This window comes from Saccoglossus kowalevskii, chromosome 19 (assembly GCF_978046115.1).
Source record: "Saccoglossus kowalevskii chromosome 19, keSacKowa6.1, whole genome shotgun sequence".
Lineage (NCBI taxonomy): Eukaryota > Metazoa > Hemichordata > Enteropneusta > Harrimaniidae > Saccoglossus > Saccoglossus kowalevskii.
The window spans coordinates 18,223,963-18,250,367 of record NC_140659.1 but is presented as its reverse complement, the minus strand read 5'-3'; the positions used below and the strand labels follow the sequence as shown (position 1 = coordinate 18,250,367).

Below are 26,405 nucleotides of genomic sequence, written 5' to 3'. Positions count from 1 at the left end.
GTTTATTTCACGTATTTTACGTATATTTGTTGTGGCAAGAAATGGCAAGTTCACTAGTTCATCACCATATATCATATCATCGTACAACCACAGTTCTAGACAATATTGGAGTATATAAATGGCGAAGTCCAGGTTACCGCGAAATAAACAAATGAATAATATAAACATTTATTTCGCGGTAACCCGGCTATCGCCATTTACGCAGTCCCATTTTATTTCATTGAAAAAACACCAAAAATAAACAAGAGACCGTATGCAAGTCTAGACAATTTGCACAATATTGTTGGTCAATCTAGTGTTACGTAAGTTTAGTGCAATTCTACCAATTGCCATGTTAGCTGCGGTTCCGTAGCTCTTTGGTGCGACCTACAATCGAATTTCTCCCAAACAATTTCATTTGGACGTCTTCTTTTTAATTTCGTTGTTGTATGTCGCCAGAGTCTGTCACGTAAATAATGCGGTCGGCAAGATAGGGCTATGATTCCACAGCTATTGTCATGCGTGCCTTATTGAACATTGAGGCATTACCATTCAAATCAGGCGATCAATATCAAAACTATAATTTCACCGAGACTTGGGAGAGATATTATTAATTAGTATATCATTAAAATTTAACTGAAACAGTTATGATCACTAACTCAAAGCGGAGTAGTCGCACGCACGAGAATTAAGTCCAAAACTATGGCAACAACGCACAATAAAAACGCAAAGGCACATGATTACGAGATGCTTGTTTGTTCAAGTTAACGACGCGCTACGGCCGTCTGCCGCAAGCGCATGTGTCGACTGCCTCGCTTAATTGTATGACGTTATTCTCAATATGCCAAACTAAAGCCGCTGTATATTTCAATTTTGTGTTTTTTCCTACCACCAAGACCGACTTTATGGTGTAATGCTAACATTTACCAATTTTCATTTTAAATTAACGATACACATCAGTCAAGCAAATTTGGAATAGAGAATAGTTTATGTGTCAGTTAGGGAATAGTTCTTATGCACTTGCCCCCCCCCCCCCTCCTTTTTTCGGATTTTAGGTATAAGTATCGGTCTTGGCGACTTACACCCGAAGCCATTGATCATGCATCAAGCAATATCTGTCGAACATAATAAAAAAGCAACACATAGATGCCAAAATCAATAACATTGATCTAGTTTTTGGTCACTGCTAGGAGTGACTGTGCTGTGTCGTTCTAAAAACTACGAGTACCTTTGTGGATAAATTACATTTACCTAAAAAAGGACAGACATTTTGAGGATGGCCGATGAGGGCGTAAACACATACGAAATCAAAAATATTTACAATGTACTTATTACTTATACAAAAAATGTATTTGCATTCAATTCACACACTTTTGTGAATCTAGTGTCTTAAATTATGCCAAAAAAATTTTTTCAGTTAAATTTTAAATAGAGTATGCAATGCTGACGTTTTTAGTATATATCGAATATAATGAGGAAGTGTTTACACTTGTATTATGAATTTCACTGCTCGACACTATTTTTTTTTTCTATAACTTTATGAATCTTGGGAGAGCACAAAATATGCAGTGTTCTCATTTACATGTATATATTAAATTATACATGTTGCTATGGTTACAACTTAGCACAAACAATCATGGTAGCATTTTGTACTACAAAAAGTCAATATAAGAACATTAACAGATTTATTACAAATTAATGCACTTTATTATAAAGAACAGCAAACAGCAATTTACCTCAAAAAGGTAATGGACAGCAGAGGGCGCTATAACAGCAAGTATAAAAAAACGCATGTACAGCGGTTGTTATATTAAAAAGATTTAACATAAACTTTCAAAACTATGTGATGATTACAAGGATAACAGTATAACCACCCCATAGTGGAGATAAAGGGTGTGGCAAACAATCCAAGTGCAAACTTTGCGATATCATCGTATTAACCTTTTTTAATTATTACATCCTCTTGATCGACCACTTTGTGTATAAAGCCCATAAATGAGGCAAATGAGAATTATTTGAACTTTCTTACTATGACATTTTTTTTCAAACATGTCCGACATCTTGGAAAGTAGGATGTAGACCTTCTCTTGCAATACTGCAAAATTGTGACACGTCGAAACTTTACAGATTTTTATTTAATAAAAAAAGCTTATAAATAACTACAACAATAACAAGACATGAATGTCATTCCCAGTTATTTTAATTATAAAATACTCATGTTAAAATAATACATGGAACATCTGCAAACAATTGAATTAATATGTACACTATGTGGGTACAACTACGATTATCGTGGTACAACTCATCATAAAGTGATTTCCCTTAATCTAGTATTGTACTGATAACGGAAAATTTCCATTTCATAAAACCAAACAAAAACCAGACTGTGGTTCATTTCTGTTACTTGATCCAGATCAAGGTCATGACGTCACTGAAAACCCTAGCATTACAATCTAAGCTAATTATTTATTCTGAGCATGCTCAGTTGTTCTCGCAGCGTTGTTGGGAGAGGTAATTTTGGATGAAAATCATGAAAAAGACCCACTTAGGATTTTCAGATCTGGAAAAAAAAACTACGTGCATATTCATCAGAGACTTGTTCATCAACCTGCCAAGTTTCATTGATATCTATGCAGAATTTCTGAGAAAATATTGGAGATGTAAAGGAAATGTCATAGAAGGGAACCGGAAATAAGAAACTATACTTCCTTTTCAGGCTGCGCCTGCGCCACTAAAAAAATCTATACAGAATATAAATGTTCGATATGTTTAGTAATGCAACCAAATACTAACTGTATATCGCCCTCTAGAGGTGACATGTGTTAAGTGCAGTCAGTCACCTAATGTGATAATCACAGAATCTCAAACATCAGTTATATCGTACCAATGCTCATTACGATATTGTACTTGGCTCATTGTTTCACACTTCAGACAGCCGAGTATGTCACTCACTGGACGTGGAATAAATCTGTTCACAACTTTACACACCAAACCAAACAGAAATATTTTAAACCAAGATAAAAAACTACATTTGTGATATCTCTTCACAAGTTCTGAAATCTCGCAAAAATTTAAAAACTGAATAAAATAATAAAATATATAAAGTAGAAGTCAAGAATATACAAGATGCGGGTACGCAACCTTCGTGATATGCGATGAAGATCCCGATTGAACTCACCCGAATTACAAGATTATCATAAAGCAGAATGTATGCATAACAGTGCAAGACAAATGTACATAAAATTAAGCGAGTCTGTGAAAGCACTTGATGTTCGTCTTGATCATTTTGACTACTGCAAAATCATTTATTTTCACTGACATTTAATCATTTTAATTAGATAAATTTATCAAAGAAACAATGAGTTTTATTCTTATTTCACATGTTCATGTCGATTTAATTTAGTGGATTTTACTTATCAGCGAAAATAAAGCCCAGTGAATAATTGATGCATTCACAGTACTGTCTTTACTTTTTGATACAGCATGTAATAAGTATGTTTTGCATTTTATATGATTATTAAGCAATTCTGTTTTTCGAAATCAAACCATTTGCAAGCGACCATTGCGCATATCACGGCAATCTAAGTTGCATACTCTTACCTTATAAATCTTTGCTAGAGTATTAGTTCTAGATCCATTAGAAGTGCATTTGGTATCTAAGGTGCACCAACCACAAATATATATTTACTCTAACGAGTCATTAACATAATATTATAGAAAAAAACACAGTAATACAAATGAATTTACAACCTATATATTGGAAACGAGGATTAAATAAAATTAAATAATATTAATATTAATGATAAAAAAAGCATGTAAATAGGATTGTTGAAATTGCACAAGATAATATTTTGTATGGATACTGCTGCCTAGGCAACCTATATGTATTTGCACAATAAAGGTCAGATGCACCACATTCACATTTTGAAACTTACAATTTCACACTTCACACAACAAAGTAACAAAAAGAATGTACATTGTAGCAATACCTTTGATGTCCAAGAAAGCGGAACAGTTAAACAACTGTACTCCACAAGAAAATGATGTAATTCCTGTCTATAGTGATATACAGAACTGATAAAACTTATAATAAAGCACCAACTATACTTTCCCCACAAATTTTTTTTTACATCACTCATTTTCTTTACACCTTCATATAGGCATGAATTTTTGTTTATATAAAAATATTTATAAGTTTAGTTTCAAATGCAATTTAAAACTTAAAGGGCAGTGGTCGCCGTGCAACGCGTGCTTGAATTTCATGTAAACAATGTATTTTACATGCATTGTGTACGCCGCTATGAGTCCCATATTGAACTGGACGCAGCGTGATGGCCACCATACTTTAGCCAATCACAAGGTAGTAGGGAGAGCCGGCGGCAGCTTTTTTTGACTGTGGGGGCAAAGATTTGATGTGAATGTCAACAAATCGAGCGCCGAAAGCCTGACCTTTCTTGGGGGGTCTGGGTGCATGGTCCCCCGGGAAAATTTTGAAATCTAGACCCTCTGAAACGCTGTTTCCTGCATTTTGGGGAGCAAATTTTGATGGTACACTTAGGTGACAAATATAGATGAGTGTTTCACCTTATCTTATCGTGGGGGTGACACCCCCATGGTGCCATCGCAACTGGTAGATATGCATACTGCTTGTATATATCTTTCATACGCATGGTAGTAAATTGGCCAATTATTGTAAGAAAACAGCAAAGCATTCTGGGTAATGGACCATACAATATGGCTTCTATAGCTAATGAAATCCTCATCACTGGAGTTGATTGTAGTGGAAGATTTCCAGGTAAACGATTAGTAAATAATTGAAAGACTTCCATAAAAAACTGTCATGCCTATATGAAATGGTGTGCATATTTTCTGAAAACTTTACAGATTTAAAATAATATTATTAAAATAATTAATAATTGTAATATATTTTTATAATAATTATGTCCACATACATGACCAATGTTATCATATATCAACATTTTTATATGATTTTTACGTTTCAAAGTATTTTTTTTATTGGCAGCTGATATACTTTGTGAAAATCAAATTATAAAGTTATCACCCTGTTGGCATCACCTGCAGTATAAGACCTCACAAAAAAAAAACACCATACATTGTTCATGTTATTTTTTGTACGCTCTGATTATCTACCCAATTACAGGAAAATGAGTTATTGCTGGAGAATTTCAAAAGATTAGTTTTCTAGAAGACATGGAAATAATTACCATATATTAATAGAACATCATACTCAGGGATTTCATTGTAGGTTAGATAGCTGTCAACTTGGCTTATTCAGTCGGCTTCTTTGTATTCTGAAAAATCACATTTTCTCATTTTGGTATCCTACAATCTAAATCTATCTGCCTACTCTAGAACTTAGAGACAGCCCCGACAACTACTTTGCCCAATTACAGTGAACTTCACACTGTAGTGTTACAATGGCACTTCTGGTTACAGAGTAAAGAACAATAGTTCTACTGAAAGTACTGATAATTTTACTCAATTCAATAATTCTAGTTTTTTTCTGTGGTATGTACGTGTACACAGAACTTTTTAAAAAAACATCAAATTTTTGCTCTCCAAGAGTTTATGTGTACATTTGTAAAAACACAATCTGAATGAGAGGGAGTGTCTAGGTAAGAAGGGGGTACATATAATGCTGGTTGCTGTGTTTAGTTGACCAATCTCATGGAATTTATTCTGTTTTTCCTCGATAAACTCCTTCTTGTCCAAATTGCTGTTGTTCCATCTTGCCACAAGGCAGGTACCAACACTGATTACATAACATCTACAGGTAAATATTTCTTCGAAAAAGGATGTATTTCTTACGTTTTATGGACACCTCATCTCTCAAAGATAAACTGGATAAATATAGCAATAAAAATAACATAATAAACATAAAATGAAGAGATAAAACCATTTGGCGCCTTCATGGGCTGAACAACTGAATGGATACCACGAGCAGATCACTGTCACATACTCAAAAGATAGACTTCTTTAAGATGGTTACTGAGATTTTTTGGGGAAATACAAATCCTTAGTCAGCATAGAGACAATACAAGGTATTTGTTTCTTTTGATTCATAAAATCTTGGGTAGTATTGGATTCAAATTCATAGGCAACCATCCGGTTCACTCTGGTCATCATTCGTAATATATCCAGAGTGTCACCGTACTCGTTTAACGCCCGACAAAGTGCCTGTATGAACCATGAACCATTAGTTGGATTCCTCCACGAATAGAACCCTAGAAAAAACAAACAAAACAATAGTCAGCATCAATGGAAGGCAAGTTATTGTTTTGCTTTTTTTACAGTTTCAGCCATGTATCATTGTTATTTGGAGATACGACACTAAGTTACCATGGAGATACAACACAAATGTTCCCATGACAATGGGACACAAAAGTTAAAAAGGTAAAGCAACACTTATGTGAGTAATGGAACACTATGTTACTACAGTGAAGTGAAGATATCTAATGTTACCATGGTGATGTGGTACTAAAATTACCATGAGAATATGACACTAATGTTACCATGGTGATGAGACATTAATGTTAGCATGGTGATGTGACACTGATATGTCCATGATGTTACACTAATATTACCATGGTGATGGAACAGTAATATTGACACAAATGTTATCATAGGAATGTAACATTATTATTACCATGGCAATGTGACACTAATGTTACCACAGTAATGTGACACTAATGTTACCACAGAAATGTGACACAAATGTTACCACAGTGATGTGACATAAATATTACCATGGTGATGTAACACTGTTACCATGGTGACATTATCATCAAATAACCTAATAAAAAGAATACTAAAATGTAAATGTTTTAATGGTGTAAAATAAAGCATTATTTTATTCTATTAATGGTATATATGACATTCAACATATTTTAGGAAAATCTTGTACTCCAGTTCAGTTCAAGGTAATTTTTCAGGGTTTTGTGCCTTACCTGGTACAGTGGAGTAAGCCAAAAGAAAATCTGCAGAAACAGGAATGCGCTGTTGTCGGCCTCCATCCATTTCATCAGCCCCATTGTTCTTGAGTACAGCCCCATCGTCAAATTTATCACCACGACATGCCTAGTAAAATGTAAAGTTAGGAATTTAAACAATTTTTAGGGGGAAATGATCAACTGATATGAACTGTTGATATATAAAAATTGTGGTAAATCTAATTATTTTTTAGCTCGGATTAATTTTTGCTGAAAAGACTTTTTGGGTGTTTTGTATGGAATACAAAAAATAGGCCAATGGTCTGTTGCTCAACGGCTATTGTACAAAAGATTAGTGCTGTATATGACAAATACTCCAAAAGGCAGTGAGTGAGACAATAAAACATTATGCTAAAAGTGGAATTTTTTACAAAAATAACAGAAATATTCAATAAAATTAGAATCAAAGAGAGCTTAAAAAGAACTCCAGCATGTTGAGAGAATAACATACATGTATATACCAAATTTTGTTGAAATATGTTGAATGCTTCTTGAAATAGCACCCAAATGGCTTGAATTTCACTAGCTGATATGCAAATTAGATAATTTGCATAAATTTCCACCAAAAACTAAATATATCTGAAAACTGTCCCAACACATCTATGCACCAAGTTTTATTAAAACATATTAAATGGTTCTCAAGATATCACCAAAATAGCTTAAATATTGGTATGTAAATCAGGCAATTTGCATAATTTTCCATACACATGTGTCTATACACATTTAAATATGTTGAGTGGTTATGTTTTCATTACAATCACAATAGACAATCAACAAAGTTGTCAATGGAATAATAAACACATGTATGCCTAACACCAAAGCATTGGAAATAGTGGCTAGTTGAAATTCCATTTTTAACCAAAAATGACAAAAATATTTGCCAAAATTAGAGAATTAAAGATATGGTCATGGGATGAACAAATCTAGTAGATGTCAACACAAGGTACATACACACCAAGTATCAAAGCATTCAGGCTACCAGTTTTGAAGAAGTCGAAAATAGAATTTTTGACCAAAAATGACCATTTTAAAATATTCGCCAAAATTAGGAAATTGAAAAATTTCCTTACCAAATTAACAAAACTGATAGAGGACAACCCAAGGCACATGCACTATCAATATCAGCACTGTAGACCACTTAGTGTCATAGTAGCATAGAAGAAATTTTAGAGTTTTGGGGGGCTAATTTGCTTAATTTTTGGCAGATCGACTTCTCATGAACAAATTACCATCTACACTCATCAAGGCATCCACACACCAAAAATCGAGTCAAACGGTTTGGCAGTTTTTGAGAAGTCGTGCACAGACAGATAGATAGATAGATAGACAGACGGACGACAGACGCAGGACAGACGCAGGACAGAAACCCATCCCATAGGCTCAGTGGACCTATGGTCCGTTGAGCCAAAAATAGTTTATTTTCACTTGGAATTAATTTTCAGTATTTGCGCTGGAGGAATGATTCAGTGAAAGTAAAATCCAGCAAATGTACCCTTTTTCTATATTTTACATTCACCTTGTCAAAAATCAGTGAAAATAAATTTCATACAAAACACTTAAAATTTATTTAATTAATTCCAGCTAAAATAAAGCATTGTACAGTAGTATGTAAAGCTTTATATATATTATCCATACAAAGTGTTTCTTATATTCCGGTATAATTGCAGAAACAATGATGAATTTTTCAATTTCATTCAAAATAATTAGCATTTCATACCTGGATGAAAAAAAGTTTAGGTTTTCCAGCGAGAGTTGGACATTTATCCGCCTGAAAGAACTCTGTTATTGTATCAACCTCAAGTGTGCCGTCTGTTCCGTACACAATTCCATCGTCACCGTGGCTGAGTATTATAAATGCTACGCAGTCACAATCACTGAAGTCGTCACGCGACACTGTCGATCAAAAATAAATAATATCTAGAAATTATTACAAAAATCAAACTTTTTTAGTATGAAATAAAGAAATGAGAGAAACCTACTATTGAATGAAATTATGATGATGCAGACAAATATAAGAAGCAAAGGTCAGTTTTAGTTATTCTTATCACAAAATATCCACACAGTATTCTCTTTATTAACAGAACTGATTTTGTAAGGATTCTGATTCAAAATAAAATCCCTAAAATGAAGTTGAGTCAGCTTGTGGCTTGGTTTTTATACTCAATTTGTTTATAAAATGTGAAGTAAACAAATTCTATAACTATTATAGTAAAATGCTATTCAAGATTACTACTGTAAAGGAATTAATTATTCACTGGGTTTTAATTTTGCTTATTTCGCTGACTGGAAAATGCGCTAAATTAAAACCCAGTGAATATGTCAAATTTAGCATAGAACACATTATCTAAATGATGAAACCGTGAATTAAAAATCCACTGAATATGCTTGAAATGGTAAATTAGCAATTAATTTAAACCCAGTGAAAATTAGTCATTTCACAGTATAGCAATATATAATTTCCGGTTGTGTCAATGACAAGCCAGTGAATTAGCACAACAATTTGCGTCCCAACACATTTCATTGTGTCAGTGGCACGTCTTATCAGCTTAGGGGGCACACTGACGCAGATATTCGGCTGATAGGTAGAGAGAAAACTCACTGCCACTAGGTGATGATAGAAAAGTTACAAATCATTTCTTACCTATTTTCATAACAGCAAGCATCTTTCTAACACTCAGATCGTTATAATGTGTTGTCTCAAAACCAAGTCTTTGAAAACTATTCACTATGTTGAAAGCGTCAACATCAGTTCCACTTCTCAAGTTCATACCAGTTTCTTTCTCAAAGTTTTTGTTGTTAATAATTATCACTCTACCTCGTCTTGCATGCGTCATATCATATTCATTAACTAATGTTTTATGACTCGTGGTTCTGTATGGTGTAAATTCTTTTTTCGAGCTACTGCAGAGAATAGGAAAGGAATTCGGTATAGCACCCTCAAGTGTCAAAATGCAATTTTCTTTTGTTTTTAGATCTAATTTCTCAATACAAGACACGAATAGGGTTTCTCAGAATATTTTGTACGTAGATTAGAGGGGCATAATCTGCATGTTTTTCATACATACTTTGTTTCATGATTCATTGTCTAAAATATTCGAAAATATTTTAAAATATGTTGAATGATATGTGAATAATTAATTAGTTTAAATAGCCTATGAGAAGTAGCCACCACAATTACATAATATCAGAAAAGAACAATCTGCGAATATTCAGTACAATTGTAATCTTCATGTTGTGAATTACATCGTCCTGAGAAAAGAGGCAGGAGGGTACTATAAAATTTTCAAAAAATCTTAAATAAAAAATTGTTTTTTTTTACCCGATTGTGAATTTTGCATCTACTACCTCTTCCGGTGAACTATCGCTTGTGTCTTGACCAGCACTTGGATGCAGTATTTTATTGATTCGCACTGGAGCTGCATCCGTGGTTTCTTCTCCATTTTCGTCTTTCGCAGAAGGGTCATTGACATTTAAATCAACGATTTCTTTTGTAATATCTGAAACGCTTTCATCACTTGCACTCGCCATGTCTTGGTCTTGAAGTTTGTTGCTGTCTCCACAAGATTCAAGTTTGCAAGAATATAACTTGCTATATCTGAAATAATACACAAGGATATTAACTGTTGTGAAATTAACTTCCATGGTACTGTTTTCTGCAATGCAATGCACAATCACAAATGACTTGGATGCTTAAAATGACTTACGCCCTCTATATTTCAGATGGTGAAAGTAAATCAATAGAGCAGTATCGATTGTAGATAGAATCTAGCTTAGGGATTTTTTTAAATAAGGGAACAGGGGCGCAGCGCCCTCATGCTATGGCCATGTGCCCCCTTACCCTGGGGAGCAGATCCTCTGGCAACCATAAAATTCTGATTGACCAGGGATCACATGTGGCCACAGTCTTCAACTGTGACCCGTCTGATAGTAATTTTCGCCCCAAGGAAGCCATAGAATGCTCCACTTTAACTTAGAATTATCAAAAACTCCACATCCTGGTAGGGAGGACCCTATCTCCCCCACTTGGTGGCACCGTTGAATAGCAGTTTTTTTTCTAGAAAAACCCCTGTAGTGAAAGTGAAAGAGAAAATACTAAAATTTCTAAACCCTGTATAATCCACAATGAGCCAGAATACCGTTTATGGTTTATGGAGTGTTCAACAAACTCCTAAAAAAAGAAATAAATTAAGTTGAGGTGATTGAAGGTAGTTTTAATCTTGGAAGCGTTTCAACAATCAGTTTGCTACAAACGCATATATATGTTTGTATACACCATCTGCAACTTTAAAATCAATATTACTGTAAAATAATCTATTTTAGCTGGGATTATTAATTTTCGCTTAAAAGACCTTTTGGGTGATTTGTATGGAATTTATTTTCACTGATTTTTGACGAGTTGAACTTAAAATATAGGAAACAAGTCATTGAAAATGACACAGTCCCTGTTAAGTTCTCTTTGTGCTTGTCATATTAAGGCCAAAAAGTCAGATGGCTGTCAATCGTCCATCCTTCACCAGATTTTGAAACAAATTGTCATGGCCATGTATCCTAACATGTATAAAGTACATGTATGTGCCAAATTTGAATGAAAACTGACAGAGCACGTCCAAGATACCACATAAAAAAACAAAAACAAGATGGCTGCCAGTCGACCATCTTTGATCCAATTGCGAAATAAATCGTCATGGTCATGTATCCTAACATGTATGATCTATGTACTAAATTTGAATGAAAACTGACAAAGCATGTCCAAAATACAACATTTTCAAAAAACAAGATGGCTGCCAGTTGGCCATTTTGAATCAAATCGCTAAACCACTGCATGTGCATATGTCCCACATAAGGTACTAAGCACATGCAAAGAATGAACGGAATTGGTCCACAGGATTCTGAAATATGACGTTGGACAGACTGATGCACGGACGGACGGACGGTCGGACGGACGGACATACTCAGGAACTCTCGAACGGTCGGGGACATGTATCCTAACATGTATGATCTATGTACTAAATTTGAATGAAAACTGACAAAGCATGTCCAAAATGCGACATTTTCAAAAAACAAGATGGCTGCCAGTCGGCCATCTTTGATCCAATTGTGAAATAAATCATCATGGACATGTATCCTAACATGTATAATCTATGTACCAAGTTTGAATGAAAACTGACAAAGCATGTCCAAAATACAACATTTTCAAAAAACAATATGGCTGCCAGTTGGCCATTTTGAATCTAATCGCTAAACCACTGCATGTGCATATGTCCCACATAAAGTACTAGGCACATGCAACGAATGAACGGAATCGGTCCAAGGGATTCTGAGATATGACTCCAGACGGATGCACGGACGCACGAACGGACGGACGGACGGCCAAATTATAAGTCCCCGTTTTCAGACTTCGTCCGAACGGGGTCTAAAAAGGTATATTCGCTGGATTTTATTTTCACTGGATCTTTCCTTCAGCAAAAATTAGTTGCAAGCAAAAATAAGTATTTTACAGTATTTTTGAAAGTCTTCATGATAGATACAATATTTTCTTTTCATGGTTTGTTCACTTACTTTTCAATATAGATTCTAAACCTATTTTTACTGATTGGTCGTATTACAGTTACACTCAAGGGACATAATAATTCATTGATCACATACTGTTTTATTTGTTTGTTTATTTATTTATTTATTTATTTATTTATTTGTTTGTTTGTTTGTTTGTTTGGTTATTTATTTATTTAACTACCTCAGTGAATGGCAGATATCCCATACGCTGTACATAGTCACATACCAGATGTTAATTGAAACATATAAAGTTGCCGAATTTAGCACGTACCACTGAAACACAGTATCGCACTGAGGTGAGACTAGAATCAATGCAAAGATACTTACAAGATTGTTTCTGATTGGCTGCCTGACCCTAACATCTAACAGTCAGACCAATCAGAGAGAAGCTTGTTTGTTAACAGGTTTTTTTTTTTGCGATTTCAAAGTCTGCCTTGTATATATACCTCAACTTGGAGACTTAAGCAATCCTGACCAGCTACATGCATCACATAGTCTGTTCAGTTTCATATTCCTTTACCCCCCCCCCCTCTCACTTTCCCTCTGTAGATGCAGTAAGCTGAACATTATACCTTGAAAATTTAAGCTAAGAAAACCTGCAGATTTCATTCCACCATTTACATCATTTGTTTTGGTTTTATGTGCACAGTGCAAATTTTATTACACAGTACACAACACTTATCTTAGATATACCCGGACTATAGTCTACTTCAGGGTGGTTTTATCTTATGCTTGAGTTGTATTCTAATGTATTTAAGATTGTCACTGTAAACTGTAGCAGGGTGGTTGTACAAACACTCTGAAAAACTGGATTTCGACATGAAAATGTAGTTGCCTAATAACTTGTGTCCAATAATGAACCAATTTTTTTTTAACCAAAATGAGCCTGAGTAAGTGTTAGTGACTGCCAGTAGGTGTAAAATGTTGAAATCTTCTTGCTCAAAAGATGTTAAAACTTTCAGGGAAAATTGAAAATGTAGGTAACCAGGATACGTTTGATAATATTGGACTACATTTCGCTGTCTCAAATTTCTGTTTTTATTTTCATTGTTGGTGCAAGTTTTCATATTTAAAGCGAACCTAAATGCGGCCTTAATTTATAGTTGTGTATATTCTAAACTGTATTCGAAATAATATTGCAATGGTTTAATTTTGTTTTAATTATAACTGTAGCTTGGATAGGCATTTGAAGTGCTTGCCATGGAGGCCATTCATGGAGGGGAATAATTAACGAACGAACATATTTAACATCAGGGTACTTATCAAAGCTATGACGTTTTAGTATCTGATCGCATTCGTATATGCCATTGTACATAGCCGTTCATGCTGCCTAGCATTGTGTACTATTAGTATAAACTCAACTTTTATATGCACAATGTGCTTTTTAAAACTTGGGTTAGAGCCTTATGCGTTTGAACCACAGTATTCTCAGAGTGAAAGCCCAATTGCGTTAAAGTACCGTACTTCCCCGATCGTAAGCCCCTCCCGAGTATGAAGCCCATCCCTATGTTTTTACTTGGTATTTATCGAGTTGAGGGCATTCACGATTATAAGCCCAGAGTGTTTTTACTGGGCGTCGACGATACTCTTTAAAATAGGCGTGTAAAAGGTGTGTTTCATTTCATAATAATCGTGATTGGCATGTTAGTTTGGTTCATGCTTTTAGTTTTATGAGAAAACTCGCATTAATTTCAAGTTCAGAGTGCATGGCGAACGTACACAACGTGATTTGCATCGTTTCTATTCTGTCATTTACTCAGGATGAACATCGATGTTGCAATTCTGGAGTAATCCAATCTTTGAGTGGTAGCCTTCGAAAAGCGAAAAATGTGATTGTCAAGGCGTGTACCTGGTTATTGGGCATGGTTTACTTTGAGACTATCATGAAAGGCCTAGGGTTTGAACGATGAGACATGTTGGCGACCGAGAAAGGTGTTTAAATTCTTCCTCCACACTCAGTTTACCCACGGTTACTATTAACCGTCGTTTGTATTTCGGAAATTGCGAATCGCCAGTTTTTAGGGAAAAAAATCATCGTTTTTTCGTTGCAATCAGTGCTACAGATTGCATTTTAACATTCCGGTAATTCACTTCCGCATTGCACTAAAAAATCATCGTCAATAATCGGAAAATTTCATCATTACGACACATCATTTTGATTGGTTAATGAAAGATATGACCTGTTATGTCAAAGGAAGTTGTTCCAGGTCAAATCGTGCTGAAAAACCTCATGGTGGAAAATTGTTTTGCGTCGAGAGTTTGCGTACGATCGAAAACATACCAAAACGAAGATAATGATAAATGCTTTCGTCCACTGTTTCCTCACAGACCCTACCCATTATTTCACCGTAAATTCAGACGGTATGTAAATCGTATTGTAATAAAATGTGTGTGTTTTTTATGAACATGTTTGTTTCTTCATTCAAGTATCGTTCAAATCAATGACGCATTTTTTTTCAAAAATAAGTATTATTTTTCTGAGCCCGGCGTGGTGAACGAATATTTTTTTTGGATAGTTTTTCGTTGTTTGCATGATGGTTACAGTGTTTAACCCCAAAACAAAATCATTTTTTCTGAGTTGGTCCTCGAGTATAAGCTCATCCCTTACTTTTCCTTTACGTGTTCATGCCTCCGGGTTTATGATCAGGGAAGTACGGTATACTGTGAAGATTCAATTCAGTCCAGTGTGAGTATATCGTCGACGATGCCCCTTGTTCGGATGAAAGTTTTATTTCAAATTACACGGAAGTCTGTGAACAATCTGCTTAGTGTTCCTGTGACACTTGTCCCATGATTTGCCAGTGCAGCCCCGTGAATACATGGGCGAAAATGTTTCCACCACCACCCTACAAACTCAAGATTGCATACTCCAGCATCCATACTTAGAATAATTTGCACGCCGCACAGTGCAGTACTGGAAACAGCATTTATTAGACAGTTAGACAAAAAACAAAACAAAATGCCTGTCTCGATCAATCGCACATCCATAATGTTTGTATGTTGATATGCTTGTAAATAACATTAACGTAAAAGTCGAAACAACCTAGACTAGAAGTCAATTCACCAGTCCAGCCAGCTATGGCTCCCTAAGTTGCTTATATTTAATCAGATACTATTTCGTCATCATGCTTTGTTACCTTACCTGTTTATACCTCATGAGGGCGTTTTTTTATGGCAAGATGGCGTAAACGGAAGTCCTTCGCAGGTTTATGGTTTCTCATATTTAAATCATAACTCTGAAGATAATCATTTTTTTAAATTCTTTTTTTCAAATTTATAATCAATATACATAACTTGATAAATACAAACACCAAAATAGGCTCTATTTAGTTCCCCTTTAAGTGTCTCATAGAAATATGGTTGGACAAGTGCCAATTTTTCTTTTAAAACTTTTTATCATGCCTTGAGTACAAGGTACCCCTAAAGGTCTGTGGTACAGTCACCAGCAGTGTGGACCATCCACTCCTAACTGCCAATAAAATTTCTGATTAATAGGCCGAGACTGATAAAAATAATTAATCGATTGAATTCAATAATTTTCAAATTTGTATGCAGCATAGGATGCACATTTTCAAATCTTCTTGTTGTTTTTGGTCAAAGTGAAAATTTCTCACTGGGTACAGGTTTTAAAGCTATATCATCAGATCTACTTTGTAGCATTTGACGTATGAAATAGTATTTGTTGTATACCAAATGCAACAATTACTATATTCACAAGATATTTGGGTCAAAAAATGGTAGCAAACAGCTGAATTTCGCTGAGCATTTATGCAGATTCAGCTGTGACAGAATTATAGCAGCTTAGGGGGTCAGCAATTCTATTGAATCGCACACAAAACTGACTTTCTGATGTGGCTCTGTTTGTATTATAGACACAAGATATGTACATGTACATGTATGACCTAATGTGTGATGCATTCGTGAAGTTTAAACTTGATGGATTTCTGGCATGTATGAGAGATGGCTCTGTGGAACTGTATTCGTTTAAACAAAATGGCTCAGTCATTTTGGATTTGGAGGTGACAAAAATGCATGTATGTTTGTCTGAAATGATGTCTGTGAATTTAATCTGTTCAGGCATGTGGAATGTGCAACAGGACCCGCATTCTTTGAAACAAAATGGCCAACAGTCGGCTATTTTAAACCCAATCTGAAAAATAAACTGGAGTGCATCAAGTTTCCATTGTGTTCAATGCAAGAACAAAGTTTAAACCAAATCCACGATTGAGATCAGTTTTGGAATAATGAAAATGTGTGATTTTGATGTATCTTTAGCATTAAAATGGCTGCCATTCATCCATCTTGAATCAGATCATGAAACAAATACATGTGCATAAAATGTATGTTTGAAGTTTGAAATTGATCGGACCAAGCATGTGGAAGGTCGGAAGGACGTATAGATAAACAGAAGTCCGAACACAGACTAATAAAACAGTCGGATTCTCACATGCATAACTCACTAACACCTTAACTGCTGATTCCAATTTATTTTACTACATATGTTAAAGACTTCAAATACGATAATACATCTTCAATCAACATTTGTAAAAAAAAAAAGGATAATGTGATGCTGATTCAGTAGCCCTATCTACAATGGTAACAGATTTCAAAATACAATGTACAATAAACATTTCAGTAGTGTTTGTTTTAAATGACGTCATGTGATTTCTTCTTCATGAAGACATTTGATTCAGACAAACAAATAAGTAAACAATAAGTAAACAAATAAGTAAACAAATAAGAACAACTGTTGTGGTTTTAAAAAAATGGGCTTTGGTAAGACAATAAACATCCTTGTAAACAAATCACTGAAAAGTCACAGCGAAGTAGTTCAGTTTATAAGCATGAAATTGACGCTATCGACTGCATTCATCCATTTTTTTTTCTGTTTCAAGCACTGAGCGGTGTTCAATGGTCATGTCAGTTCTATTTTTGGTTTAAGATCTCGTAACTGTAGCAAACACTTCGCTTTCAAGTCCTTATATTGACAAGTACAATGGCTCTCCATAACAATGGCTAACCAAGATATGAAAGTGAAAATCCAGAATGTCCATCTTCCCCTTATTTTTTATGATTGTCTGTCGTTATCCATTTTGTTGCGAGACAAGAAACAACTAAATGAGTATGGATAGCCAGTCTGATAAACCACAAAAAGTGGGGAAAAAGCAGGTACACTTAGTCGAGAACAGCTTATCAAAAATAGCAGCGTGGGAATACCTGAGAGCGGTCACATGGTCTTGGCAAGGGACCAATCTATACCTATCGTCTCAGATGGTATAAAAAGATTATGTGTTGAAATGGAAAGTCCATGTTTCTGTATGCGCCTCAAGCAAAGTTTTTGAGCTTTTTTATTCAATTTTGTTGTTGTTGTTTATTCTATTCCAATATGGTAATCTAATCTAATCCAATCTATTCCCAATATTAGACTGACTTTGAAGGGCTAAAGGACAACGTTCACTGAACGTTAATACTTGCGAATTCTCCACGCCGACAGTTACTTATTTGGGCATAACAATATAAATAATTAATCTCTGACAACAATAATAATAATAATATTGAAAGTGAGTTATTTTCAAACAAGCAAAACCATTTTCAGAAAAAGACAAACAACATAAAGGGGTATTTTGACACCTAAGAACAAACATCTAACAAACAAACACACCAGGCCTTAGCAACTGAAATGGTATAACAAAGAGTATTGTAGTCATATGACCGAGTCACAAGGTTTTGACAAAAGACATATAAATACACGGAAGGTAAATTTCACTAGCTTTTTTTTAAACAGATTTGTGTTCCAAGAAAAGTGGTTGAAACACGAAGTACCAGATTGAAATCTATTTCTATTAAAAAGTTTTTACAATAGTGCTATTAAAATTGAACAGAATTAAAATGTTTGCGTTGAGGTATTTGAAAAAACGGTTGAGTTTTCAAAGTACAGCAACTGGTCAGATATTTAGAGTAAAAATCATTGATTACAAAAACATTAGATGCCAGACACGGTGCATCATTTGTTGTCAGAAAAGAAACTTTTCCATCAAAATACATTCACTAGTTTCATGGCCAGAAAAAAAAAAGATTACAAATAAAACTGAAATTTATTGTTGTAAAATGACTTGCAGATTTATTATGTGAAAGGGGTAAAAAACATCCATTTCATCTGTTTTAATAACATCAAGAAATCTGTTTAAACTATTTCAGTACTCACTTTACCTTTCAACCTTTTCACCACCAGACTTTGTTCGCCCAAATTTGTTGCACTTTTTTCTTATATTGGCTGTTTTGGCCCAATATCTATAGGAAAGTGCAGTATATAAATGGGACTGTTTTGTGATGACAAGAGGGCACTTGTGGTGAAATCGCCTTTTTAAACAGCTGTGCAGTGATATCAATGGCAACCAATCATACTGCAATTTCGATGATAATGCATTGTGTGATAGTATATTTTCTGAAATTTTCGGGAGAACCACACAATATTCTGATTGGTTAATATCATTCTTGATCCGGTAAAAGAACACCATGGTAGGTCAAATTGTTATCAAGAATCCCCAGACAGTTACGGAATAAATAGTGATCTAAAACATTTGTTCATGATAATACAAACTTAAAGTTTACAGGCATTTCATTGCAAACCAAAAAAATAACATTTTTTGTATCTAACCATGACTCAATAAAAAGCAATGCTGTTATAACCTTAGTAACCCAAATTATCTATGGTAGTCTATGGCAGTAGATAATAGTTTGCGAGATGTTTTGATTCCTCCAGTGTTCATAACACCACGTACCATCAGTTCAATCAACGGTTTTTGTTTTTATTAATTCAAGTTTTAATTAGAGTCAAACCATTGTTCCAAGAAAAAAAATCTGAGGTAGACAACATTTTGGAAAACAAAAAACAGCACAATTTTTGTAATCAGTCAAAATTCTAGAAATTTTTATGGTAGACTTTTTGGGGTATATGCCTTCAACATTATTTTTTCATTATATAAAACTTGTTTGTGAGACACATTTTCAGAAAACACTAACAAAGTGAAAGGGATTTCAGACCACCTTCAACATTTTTAAGACAACTAAATACAAACAATGAACACACAAAGCCAGGCAAGAAGCAAATATACGGTAGTTACTCAACAAAGCCTTTAGTCACATGGTCTGGTCACATGGTTCACTCACGTGATATTGACAAAGGACCAATTGGCACGGAAGACAAATTTCATTATTTCTTTCATAAAAGTAAATACTGAGGTAAATCGGTACTAGTTGAATGGAAAGTCCCTGGATATCAAACAATTCCTAGTCAGAAAAGAGAAATAACCCTACGGGAAATATTCTATTCTATTCTATTCTATTCTATTCTATTCTATTCTATTCTATTCTATTCTATTCTATTCTATTCTATTCTATTCTATTCTATTCTATTCTCTTCTCTTCTATTCTATTCTATTCTATTCTATTGATTACATATGAGGGGGTATATAAGAATTTACTAGAAGACAATGAAAATGGAGCTTAAATGCAACACAAATAATAAGAACACTAAAAAATAATGCCTTCAAGAATATACCAGCAGTATCTAACACAGCATATGATGCCAAAATAATGTAATAAAACAACTTCGTTGTGAAAAACATTTTAAAGTGACAAGGGGAACTTAATTTATTCAGACATGTCTACCTTCAACTTTAACCATAGACCCTCTATGCTTTAACTTAATATCAAACAATTAACAAACAACTGAATTTGTTTTGAATTAAAGTGTCAAATGAAAAAAAAGTTTGATTCAGCTACGCCAACTAATAACTCTGGCAACTTTGCTTGAATTTATTCAACAAAATTTGAACAATGATGAGATTTATTTTCATGATTACTATTTTAATACTGTAAATTACTTCATTTTAGCTGGAATTAATTTTCGCTGAATCATTCCTTCAAAAATAAAGTACCGGTATTCTCCAGTATATGATTTGTTGCTGCGTCATTGACGGATTATGTCACAAGGAAATAAGGCGTGCCTCCAAAATGTCAATATGACTTCAATGAAACAGTATTCGAGGAAACAATTCATGCAAAGTACAAAAACAGAGCATTTTCCGCTCAAATTAAGTACAGGATAAATTCTATTCTACTCTGTTTTTATTATTTTACCATTCTATTCTATTTCATCCTGATTGACTAGCATTGTTCAGTTGCCAACATGATCAGGTGAAAACAATATTTACTAAAAATAACTAAATAAATATATCTACATCAACGACTGACATGTTGGACACGTACCAGTAACGCATAATGGATACACTTCGCGTACGAAGCAAACAGGTGATAAACGGTACTCAACTTTATGACTCAAAATGTGATATGTTTATGACTCATTCAATAACAAGTTAAGTGCCCTGCAAATACAGAACCCCAGTGGTTTTGCGGTGTTATAGTTCTGCCAATAATAACACATTTTTTTAATACATGTGATAAATGAACTCAACTCAACTATTATTACCTAATTATTATTAGATTATTTTCAGCTGTGTTAAAATTAAAACTTTTCAGTCTTCTAATAAACCAGCAAAATATTATGAAAAAAATTTCTTTTTTTTGAAAAATTACGATTACTGAAGTCAATGCTTCCACACATAGAGTAAACCGTTTCAATTTCGCAAATACCGGTAGGTGAAAATCATGAATTTTGTAGCTATTAATTTCACTGGGGTCATTGGAATACTACAAAAATTCAAAATTTTTACAAAATAAACCTTTTCACCACCAGTTCCCTCTTTTCATCACAAATTCATCACAAATTCACAAAACAGTCCTGTTTATAGTCTTCACTTTTTTCAGAAGATTGGGACAAAAATAGCAAACATTTTTTACATAAAAAATTGATTCAAATTTTGTCTGTTGGCTCCAAAATTAGAGTTCATTTCAAGAAATATTGAAGAATAAAATAAAAAAAGGTGTATACAAATTCTTGTGAAAAGATATACCGTAAATATTGATAAACCCAAGAAACTCAACCATAACAGCAATTACGTTGACATTGATTAGACATTTTGTATAATTAACATAGGATTTCTAAACTTAGTGTAAAATATTTGGCAATCAGAGTTAGGGTATGGGATGAAAAGGTTATCACGGCGTCAATGGCTGTATTGTCTACTTGTATCCAGTTAATGGTTAAAGATGTCACTCACAGATTTTTAACAGAAACAAGTGATATCTGGCGATCAGAGTTCAGAATTTAGTGTTATTTTGAAAAAAAATTTTTCTCAATGTTTAACAAAATTCTATCTACTGTATAATTATTTGCTGTTTTTTTCAAGATCATTAAATGTACTAAATTAAAACCCAATGAATAATTTTTAACAATAAAATGTATTATGTACTTCACTAACCAGTGAATATAAACCATGGAATAAAGTTTGCTAAAATTAACCAAACCCAGTAAATGTTTTCCTTCTGCAGTTTCTATTTTCATTTTACATCTTCTGATAATGTGTTTCCTACAGAAGGATTCCTTTCCTTGGAAGGCTAGCTTGTTTTGTAAAAATATGAAAAAATAACAACTACCCGTAATTGTGTTAGTTACATCAATGACTCAACAATAACCCAGGTGGTACCGTCAAAATCAATGATCAAGTCACTGATTTCATGAGGCTGTCAACATCAAGCCACTGATTTCATGAGGCTGTCAACATCAAGTCCTATAAGCACTATGCATGACTGTGGTTGGAGGATCCCCTGACGATATGAGCTACCCCCCCCCCCCCCGACAAAGTCCTGCACGAGGGCTAACGTTTAACAGTTTTAATTAATTAAACAGAAAACCATTTGTTCACAAAGAAAAAATGTTATAAGTAAGTAATGCCTTTATTGAAATCATATCCTATTCAGGATCTAGATTTCTAAAATAAAATAAAGTTTCAAATACATACAGAATGGCAAGACGAAAAATACAAATGAAGACATAGTGAAAACATAATAAAATCAAATAAAAACGGAGAACAAGAAATGGTTAGAAAAAAAACAAAACAGAAAAGGTATCTTAATAAGTTATATTAATTATAAAGCAGCTGGTATTTTTTGTTTATGAGTGTCATTTCTTAAATTGAAGCACTCAAAGATATATTTTGCCAAATGAATTAGTGATTGTTTATCTTTTGTTTTTAAAATGTCTACAGTGTTTTCAATATCAGATTTGTCAATTGTTGTAATGACTTTTGTGGTATGGAGGAACTTGTTTCTTAAATCAGCATAGAGAGAACATTTTAATAGAAAATGACTTTCATATTCTATTTGTTTTTCGTGACAGTAGTGGCATTTTCTCTCTTCTACTGTTTGGTTGATGTATCTTCCTGCCTCAATCTGCAATGTGTGCGCACTGATCCTTAGCTTAGTTAGAGCAGATCTGTGCGATGGGTTTTTAACATCTTCCAGATATTTTTCAAAATCGAAATTATGTTTTATCATTCTATAAGTTCTTACTTTATTTTTGCAATTTTTACCTTTGTTATCATTATATAGTGTCTCTTTAAAATGATTTTTGAACATTGATTTTAGATTGCTCTCAAGGGATGTAATGATTGTCTGTTTTTTATCAGCTGTCACAGTATCCAACATATGGTCCATGTTTGTAATATTAAATATGTTTTTAGCGTGGGACACCCAATTTTTTATCCCCTTTGAGTCCATATCTTTACCTAGTCTGAAGGCCTCATAGATTAAAGTGTTACATGGTTTGTCAGAAATTCTGAGCCAATATTTTATTGTCTGTACAATGCTAACGTTGCAGTGTTTGACTTCTCTTCGATTTGCCTCCCCCAATCTGGTGAATTCTCTTGATTTGAATCTATTGGGAAAACACCTTGCTGTACCAGCAACAATAATAAAAAAATGTTCCACTATGCACATTGAAAACTGTAAATCTTTGACTTCTTTGTACAGATAAGAAGAAAATAATTGTCTCCTGTACAAAGGTAGGTTTGGATTTCAGCACAAAATAACACGTCATTTTTGAAAGTCTCAATTTAAAGTGCTACAATCATCACGCAGCACATGTTTGAATTTCTTGCAAACAATCAATGTATTTTACATGCGTCGCTATGTGTCCAATATTGACGACTGTAGCGCTTTAATGTAGGACGCTACCCAAACATCAAAATAATGTAATTTTTTTTATCTTTACATATTTAACAATGTTGCAAGAATCAACATATAGAAATAAAAATTATGGGATCACCATACTCTGCTTGGAGAAACTTGATGTACAAAATGGAATGACAATAGCATGTTCTGTCTGTTTAGGACATGTTCTGTCTGTTTAGGGCATGTTCTGTCTGTTATAAAGATGTTCTGTCTGTTTTGAGGCATGTTCTGTCTGTTTTAGGGAATGTTCTGTCTGTTTTAGAGCATGTTCTGTCTGTTTTAGAGCATGTTCTGTCTGTTTTAGAGCATGTTCTGTTTGTTTTAGGGCATTTTCTGTCTGTTTTAGAGCATGTTCTGTCTGTTATAGGGCATGTTCTGTCTGTTTTAGTGCATGTTGTCTGTTTTAGGGCATGTTCTGTCTGTTTCAGGGCATGTTCTGTCTGTTTTAAACCATATTCTATAGGTACTGGAGTATGCGCATGTGTAAAGGTAGCATACTACCTTAAGCCACAAACTATTACTATGATGAAGTGACTGTGCTTAACTGAATTGAATTTACGTTGAACGCAAATAACCTTAGACGCCCTCTCAGTGAGAGGGCAGTTACCTGTGTTTAATACGTGCATCAATTCACATCCTACATGTGTGTTAAAGTAATTGTAACCAAGGAACTATTTTTATTGTTTGCATTGTCTGAGTGAGTACAGCACAAATGCTATACGCAATAACAATATGTTACAGAAATACAACAGGAGTACAGATACGTGTTTGCAATGGCGACAGCATGACGTCATCTCGAGATCATAAAAAAATTAAAACTGTTTATCATCGAGATTGTCACAACTGTCGCTTTCAGTAATAAATATTCCATTTACCGGTGAGCTCCGACTTGGTGATTCATTATGTGTAATTTTAAATAAAAAATAGGTTATGCCATCATAATAAATATGAACCATGATAATTATAATTTTAATAACATCACTCACCTATTTTACCTGCCTCGGATTTTCACGGGAGTATATACTGTAATCTTAATATAGTAAAACAGCAAGACCAAATTCAGCAAAATGCGCCGAGGTAGCGTTAAAATAGACACGATTCGTCAACGGCAAGTGTGATGTTGATCAGCAGAAAAGATGATGTGAAGTCCTCGGTTGGCCTCTCGTCAAATTTATAGCCACGGATGTCGAGGTCGCCCACTCTTGAAAATGTATTGTTAAATTCTTTGAAGTAGATTCTTTCTACACAATAGGTAACATACAGGATAATCACTATACGTAGTTAAAATGCCGCCAGTATTAGAATAGGTCATCACACCCGAATGCACCGTCGACCCTGCCGTTGACGGAAAAGGTAGTTCCCGGAATATTCAGAACGAGGCTGTGGTCACATGATCGATGATGCAATCTAGAGGAGTCCTGCCAGTGAGGTGTTGCGTATAGACACTAAATCGAACACTTCGTCTGGTTTCACAAGCTTTTAACATGAAAACTAATGTGAAAATCATGCATATTTTCTTAAATACAGCAAATATTTCTTGTACCTATCTAAGACTGAATCATGATGTCGGGTCGGGTCGTAGAAACAACAATATCCCGAATTTGTCACAAACCCAAATTATGGAGCTGACATACACAAATAGGGATCACACATATTGTACAATAATAAGTTTTCGCACGGTTACTAACAATTTTTATTAACCGTGGTTTTAGCAAGATTTTTTCAGAGTGTGTGAAGTTTTATTTATTTAAGTTGTGAATAGTGATTTCTCCGTTGTCGTGTCTGACTTTTTCATTTTTCATTTTGTGTTTCAAATTTGCACTCTGCATGGGACTTTTTACCATACCAATTTGTGAATGAGTATACACATGGTGAGACTAGTATGTAGGTCGTGATGTATGTGACCTACGCATATGACCTTAAAAACGTCTGTCTACTCGTACATCGGGTGTTTTCATGAGTCATTGTCACAAGGCGGAAGCTAATCAAACATTTCGCATCAATGCTTTGGTTCGAACTGTGACGTTTGAAAATAAACCGTGTCGCAAATAGATGCATACTAAAAGTAAATGTCGATTACACCACTGAACGCCAAATTTCGCCATTTACCAGTATTTCTTCGAACTAACCACAGTCCCTCTATCAGAGGGACTGTGAACTAACAAACTATGTCAATTCCCGGCACGTGAAGAAACGTCGCGCAGACACCTGGAAAAACGCTGTTGTTAAATGGACGATGGTTTGACATAGAACATTCATGCAGGGACCACGTTAACATTGTTACATCACTACTTATAATATTTTTATTCTCCTTTCATTGTTGTGATTTTTTTCTTTGTGACGAATAACTTTATTTTAGAAATGCAATGAGAATACGAGTTTAATAATCGTGATTCAGTTCATGCCACCAAATTAGATATATGAATAAGACAGCAATAATATTAATCTTTATTGCATCCGTAGAAATACAATCTTTCTATCAGTCTACGGCAATAAAACAAGAAAGTTTGTATAGCTTAGTTAATAATAAGATAAAAGTAATAGTTAATGAAAGTACATAGTAATGAGTTTATAAAGAATTGTCATTTCTGATTTCAAAAGATCTGTAAATATACTATAATATTATTGCTCATCTGAAATATAAATGATTATGCTACAATTATGATGATAAATTGCCCTTGTGTAGAGATTCATTCATAAAAGATCAACATACTAAACAGGAAACACCAC

General features: G+C 34.2%; 1 protein-coding gene across 2 annotated transcripts; it reads right to left on the bottom strand.

The window, feature by feature from the left end:
- Positions 1–1,663: 1,663 nt before the first annotated feature.
- Positions 1,664–25,034, bottom strand: LOC102803581 (caspase-3-like). 2 transcript variants are annotated; one of them, XM_006821631.3, is made up of 6 exons: positions 24,662–25,034; positions 10,309–10,584; positions 9,631–9,890; positions 8,707–8,882; positions 6,948–7,077; positions 1,664–6,224 (listed from the first exon to the last, which is right to left on the bottom strand). In XM_006821631.3, exons 2-6 carry the CDS (start codon positions 10,515–10,517, stop codon positions 5,986–5,988), a joined length of 1,014 nt encoding a protein of 337 aa, XP_006821694.2. In that variant the 5' UTR covers positions 10,518–10,584; positions 24,662–25,034; the 3' UTR covers positions 1,664–5,985. The 2 variants fall into 2 exon arrangements, with proteins under 2 accessions (XP_006821694.2, XP_085350229.1); XM_085494103.1 differs by having other exon boundaries at positions 9,631–9,887.
- Positions 25,035–26,405: the final 1,371 nt, after the last annotated feature.